At 47.0% G+C, this 6,000-nt stretch overlaps 1 protein-coding gene across 3 annotated transcripts in view; it reads left to right on the top strand.

Moving 5' to 3' along the window:
* Nucleotides 1-3,890: 3,890 nt before the first annotated feature.
* The window catches only part of UBE4B (ubiquitination factor E4B), a 149,487-nt gene continuing 147,377 nt past the window's right edge, over nucleotides 3,891-6,000 (top strand). For 2 of the 3 annotated variants that reach the window (XM_019010846.4, XM_019010842.4), the window contains exon 1: nucleotides 3,941-4,762. In XM_019010846.4, coding sequence (XP_018866391.3) covers nucleotides 4,739-4,762 — 24 coding nt within the window. In that variant the 5' untranslated portion in view covers nucleotides 3,941-4,738. Of the gene's footprint in view, nucleotides 4,763-6,000 lie in introns of all 3 variants that reach the window. The other variant, XM_019010852.4, reaches the window with a different exon arrangement.

The following is a 6,000-nucleotide window of genomic DNA, read 5'->3' as shown; positions in this document are numbered from 1 at the left end:
TTGTGTTTTTAGTAGAGATGGGGTTTCTCCATGTTGGTCAGTCTGGTCTCGAACTCCCGACCTCAGGTGATCCACACGCCTTGGCCTCCCAAAGTGCTGGGATTACAGGTGTGAGCCACGGCACCAGGCCATGAGCCTGACTATTTTTTTGTTTTGTTTTGATTTGTTTTGTTTTCTGTAGAGATAGGGTCGCTATGTTGCCCAGGCTGGTGCTGGCCTCAGGCGATTCCCTCACCTCGGCCTCCCAAAGTGCTGGAATTACAGGTGTGAACCACTATATCAGGCCCAAATTAAAAGTTTTTTTTGTTGTATTTTTGTTTGTTTTGTTTTTGTGCTTCAAATTATACAATCAAGAAAGTGAAAAGACATCCACAGAATGGGAGAAAATATTTGCAAATCATATATCTGATAAAGGACTAGTATCCAGAATATGTAAATAACTTTTACAACTCAAAAAATAATAATAAAAGAAAAATAGTTTGGGAATCGTATAAATATAAACAACATAAAAACAAACAAAAGAACTCTTATAACTCAACAATAAGAAGACAAATAACCCGATTAAAAATGAACAGAGGGAAAAAGAAAAACAAAACAAAAAAACAAAAAAACACAAAAAAACAGAGGGCCGGGAGCAGTGGCTCATGCCTGTAATTCCAACACTTTGGGAGGCCGATGTGGGTGGATCCCTTGAGGTCAGGAGTTTGAGATCAGCCTGGTTAACATGGCAAAACCCTGTCTCTAATAAAAATACAAAAATTAGCTGGGCGTGGTGGCCCATGCTTGTAATCCCAGCTACTCGGGAGGCTGAGGCAGGAGAAGCGCTTGAACCCAGGAGGCAGAGGTTGCGGTGAGCCGAGATTGTGTCAGTGCACTCCAGCCTGGGTGACAGAGCAAGATTCTGTCTTTAAAAAAAGAAAAAAGAAAAGAAAGAGAAAAAGCCGGGCGCAGTGGCTCATGCCTGTAACCCCAGCATTTTGGGAGGCAGAGGTGGGCGGATTACGAGGTCAAGAGATCGACGAGAGCATCCTGGCCAACGTGGTGAAATCTCATCTCTACTAAGAATACAAAAATTAGCCAGGCATGCTGGTGGGCGCCTGTAGGCCCAGCTACTTGGGAGGCTGAGGCAGGAGAATCACTTGAACCTGGGAGGTGGAGGTTGCAGTGAGCTGAGATCGCGCCACTGCACTCCAGCCTGGTGACAGAGCAAGACTCCATCTAAAAAAAAAAAAAAAAAAAAGAACAGAGAATATGAATGAATAGGTATTTGTCCAAAGAAGATAAACCTAAGCAGATGTTCAACATCATTAGCTCCCAGGAAAATGAAAAACAAAACCACAAAGAGATACCATTTCACATCTACTGGTGTGGCTACAATAAAAAAGACAGACAAAAACCATTGTTGGTAGAGATGTGGAGAAGTTAGAACGCTCACACATTGCTGGTGGCAGTGCAGCTGCTTTGGAAAACAGTTTGACAGTTTCTCAAAAAGTCAAACATGTAACCCAGCAATTCCTCTCCTAGGTATATGCCTAAAAGGAATAAAAATAAAAACATATGTCCAAACAAAAACTTGTACATGAATGTTTATAGCAGCATTACTCATAATTGTCAAAAGGTGGAAACGACCCAGATATCACTATGAATTGGTAAACAAAATGCGCTACAGCAATACAGTGATACATTTGGCATTAAAGAAATGAAGTACAGATATATGCTACAATATGCGTGAACCTTGAAAACATATGCTAAGTAAAGGAAGCCAAACCCCAAAGGCCACACGGTGTATTGCTCCACTGATGTGAAATGTCCAGAATAGGCAAATTCACCAAGACAGAAGGTAGTTATCCTGCAGGAGTCTTTTTTTTTGTGACGGAGTCTCGCTCTGTTGCCCAGGCTGGAGTGCAGTGGCACGATCTCGGCTCCTTGCAACTTCTGCCTCCTGGGTTCAAGCAATTCTTTGCCTCAGACTCCCAAGTACCTGGGATTACAGGTGCCCGCCACCACGCCCTTCTTTTTTTTTTTTGAGACGGAGTCTGGCTCTGTCGCCCAGGCTGGAGTGCAGTGGCGCAATCTCAGCTCACTGCAAGCTCCGCCTCCCGGGTTCACGCCATTCTCCTGCCTCAGCCTCCCGAGTAGCTGGGACTACAGGCGCCTGCCACTACGCCGGGCTAATTTTTTGTATTTTTAGTAGAGACGGGGTTCCACCGTGTTAGCCAGGGTGGTTTTGATCTCCGGACCTCGTGATCCACCCGCCTCGGCCTCCCAAAGTGCTGGGATTACAGACGTAAGCCACCGCGCCCGGCCTTGCCCTTCTAATTTTTGTATTTTGTATTTCACCATCTTGGCCAGGCTGGTCTTAAACTCCGGACCTCTTGACCACCCGCCTTGGCCTCCCAAAGTGCTGGGATTACAGGCGTGAGCCACTGCGCCCGGCCCGGGAGTGACTGTTAATGGCTTTGAGGGTTTCTTTTTGGGATGATGAAAATGTTCTGAAATTGAACAGTGAGGATGACTGAACTGTGAACATAATAAAACCACTGTACACCTTAATTGGGTGAATTGTATGGTATGTAAATTAGATGGCAATAATGAGGTTAAAAAAAGTAAACTTTTAACATCAATTTCACCAGGGGTTCAAGATCTGGCTTACACAGAATTCCTTTCCTGGAGAGCAGATAATATGCAAAGCCAGCAGTGATTTATTTTTACTCACAAATTCCTTACATATTTTTACTCACAAATTCCTTACATATCTAGTAGTCAGGTTCCTATTTTAAGCATGTAGCAAATACATTGTAACTCTTAATTCTGGAATGCAGTCTTTATGGTTTAGTGAGCCATCCAATCCACTTATAGTCTTCGTCCGCGGCAAAATCTGGAATTTCATGGTACTGTTACTTTGATCGGTCAACTTAGATTTATATTTTATAAATATATATATACATATATATATATATTTTTTTTTTTTGAGATGGAGTCGCGCTCTGTCGCTCAGGCTGGAGTGCAGTGGTGCGATCTCGGCTCACTGCAAGCTCCGCCTCCCGGGTTCACGCTATTCTCCTGCCTCAGGCTCCCGAGTAGCCGGGACTACAGGCGCCCGCCGCCACGTCTGGCTGATTTTTTGTATTTTTTAGTAGAGACGGGGTTTCACCGTGTTAGCCAGGATGGTCTCGATCTCCTGACCTCGTGATCCGCCCGCCTCGGCCTCCCAAAGTGCTGGGATTGCAGGCGTGAGTCACCGCGCCCGGCCAAATATTTGTATTCTTGTGCACCTGAGGATGGTTTTCCCCCACTGACTCCAAACGTCTTCCTTGCATTTGCTGTGTACAATTCAGTGATTTGGGTCTCTCATCCATTTATACTTTCAAATTTTACCAATACTTTTTGAACACACTTAAAAAAAAAAAAAACCCAGGAAGTATCTCTCTAAAAGGCCAAGGTAAAATAAAATGAATGGGAGTTCTTGTGTTCGAGTTTTCTTCCACTGGGCTTTCCTGGAGGAGGTGGAAGAGTGTGTGGCAGATGTTTCAGAAAATGAGAGCTCAATACGGTAGATCACGCTCCCGGGGTCAAGAAGACGTTTTCCGTTTTCTTTTCCCTCGCTTAGGCGGCGGGCGCGCACAGTCCAGTGGGAACGATGAGGTGTTTCTAGGCCCCCAAGTCACAGAAAAGCAGGCGATTGGGAACAACGGAGGCGCTGCGGGCCCCCGGGCCGCGGGCCAGCGCCACCTTCTGGTGGATCTTCCCCGGCGCGAGTCTGGGAGCCGTCCCTCCCCATGCCAGCCTACCTGGCTCAGGCCTGCCGCGCCCGCCGCCCCAGCGCGGTCGCCATGGCAACGCCCCGCCCAGCCGCCAGCCGCCCTTTGCCCCTCCCCACGTCCGGCGCGGCTGCGCGGGACGGGGTGGGACGGAGGCGGGGAGAGGACGCAGGCGAGAGGAACTCGGCGGCGGGGCGCCCGCGACCTATTGGCTGCCACGTCCCGGCGCCAGAAGCCCCGCCTCCCTGACGGGGGTCACGTGATCCCTTTCAAAGATGGCCGCCCTGTTGTTTTGATGAATAATAGTTGGTGGGGCGAGGGGGAAAGAGTAGGGGTGGAGGGGTAGGAGGATTTACTCTTCCAGCGAGAGCTACGCGCATCCCATCCTCCCCCTCCCCCCTACCCGGGCTCCGGCGTGGAGGCGGGGCGTGGCCGGCCTGCTTTGGGAGGGGAGGGGCTTCCCTTACAGTGCTGGGCTCTGCCAGGACGGCTGTGGGGTCGCCTTACCTCGGGGTATCCACTCTGCAGTCGACCAGTTCCCGCCAGGGGCAAAGGGTAGGAAGGAGAGCAGGATCTGCTGTAGGAACGCAGCTACCGCGCCACTATCACGAAGACACAGCAGGCTTGGGGCACGAGACGAACTGGAGACCGCGCTGCCTAGCTGGGTAACCTGGGAAGCAGAGGGTAATAAGTGGCGCCTTAAGATAACCCTGTAGCAGCAGCAGTGGCGGCCAAAGGAGGCTGCTCAGGGAACAAGCGGCTGTAGTAGTCTCTGGGGCGACTGGAGTGACCGAAGCCAAGGCAGTTTAGTGCCTCTCGTGTTCTTATTTTTTAACCTCTGACTATGCAATTCTGAAACCTCCCCCATTCGGGGGACCAGACAGCCTGATAGACACCTTCCACTCTCCTTCCTCCCGCCGTGGTCTCGAGAACAGAAGGATCTCTCCTTAACGCCTTTCACCATTAAGAGGAAAGCGATGGAGGAGCTGAGCGCTGATGAGGTGAGGAGGTTGGGGGACACCTTGAGGGATTAGTTGGCAACTCGTTAGCGCTTTGGACAGGGATGGTATTGCGCCAGTGCTGTCTGGCCTTTGGGCTTGGAGAAGGAACGGAGATGATATTTTCCAAGAATAACGTGACTCCCCGATAGGGTCTCTGGTTTTATTCTCCTTTATTCTGTTGCCTTCTTTCTTCATTCTGAACTCCATTTGCTTCTTTCCGAGTGTTCTTTTAGGGTATGAACAAGAGGAGAGAGCATCTTGAGGTGTTTATTCTTTTCTTCAGGGTATGCAAACAAGAAGGGCGAGATTTACATCAAGTTAAAGTGTGTGTGTGTCTGTGTCTTCAGGAATTTAAAGAACAACTTTGGATGGAATGAGAATGTATGGTGGGTGAATATTTTTAAAGAAAGCATTTGAAATTCCAGATATGTGTGGTTATTTCACTGTATAAGCTGATTAAACATATATTTTTGCTTGAGGGGTGGTTTACAGACAGATTCTTTGATATTTAACAAAATATGTATCTTCTCCACAGTTTAGAGAATTCCAGTTATATTCTAGTACTTAATAGACCACTAATGACTTCTGGCATTCTTCTGTTACATTCTATCTTTTCCTACTTCTTGAATCTTTCAAACTTGTGTTTTGCTGTAGCAGAGACTGAACGGGAAGCAAGTGGAAGCAAATGACTTTCTAAACTCTCTCCTGTTCTCATTTCTTAAAGGAGTTATACAGATCTACTTCTTGATGTTTTAAAGATTGTTTAATAAATTAGGTTGTCGTAAAAAAAAAAACAAAACCAAAAAGCAGTGGCAATTAGGGTACAAGGAATTTCCTATGATTCTACTGCCTTTTCTCTTCCTTTTTGCAAATTAGGAGCTTCCCTTTCAGGACCCCTACTGGCCATACCCTCTTTAGCCTACCTCCACATTTCTTCACTGGTTCATCATGTAAACTTCCCTACAGTATTAGGAAAGCAGTCATCCATCAAGTTGATTGTACTACAAGACTTCCATGCTCCAGTTTTAGCTACAGAGTGTGTTTACTTAGGGACTGAAATTCTCCAGGGATAGGACACGCAGTGGTGTGTTAAGGGTCAGGTAGGAAAGGAAGCAAATGATTTTGTTGATTGTGATACTTGGATACTTGGTTTGGAAAATCAGGACTGCCCATTCGGCGTTACTTTGTTTTTTTCAAATACAGCAGAAATGTAATCTTAAGTGAAGAGAATATTACAC

The sequence above is a fragment of the Gorilla gorilla genome, chromosome 1 (assembly GCF_029281585.2).
Source record: "Gorilla gorilla gorilla isolate KB3781 chromosome 1, NHGRI_mGorGor1-v2.1_pri, whole genome shotgun sequence".
Lineage (NCBI taxonomy): Eukaryota > Metazoa > Chordata > Mammalia > Primates > Hominidae > Gorilla > Gorilla gorilla.
The sequence above is the reverse complement of the archived record's forward strand: the minus strand, read 5'-3'. Positions and strand labels throughout refer to the sequence as shown.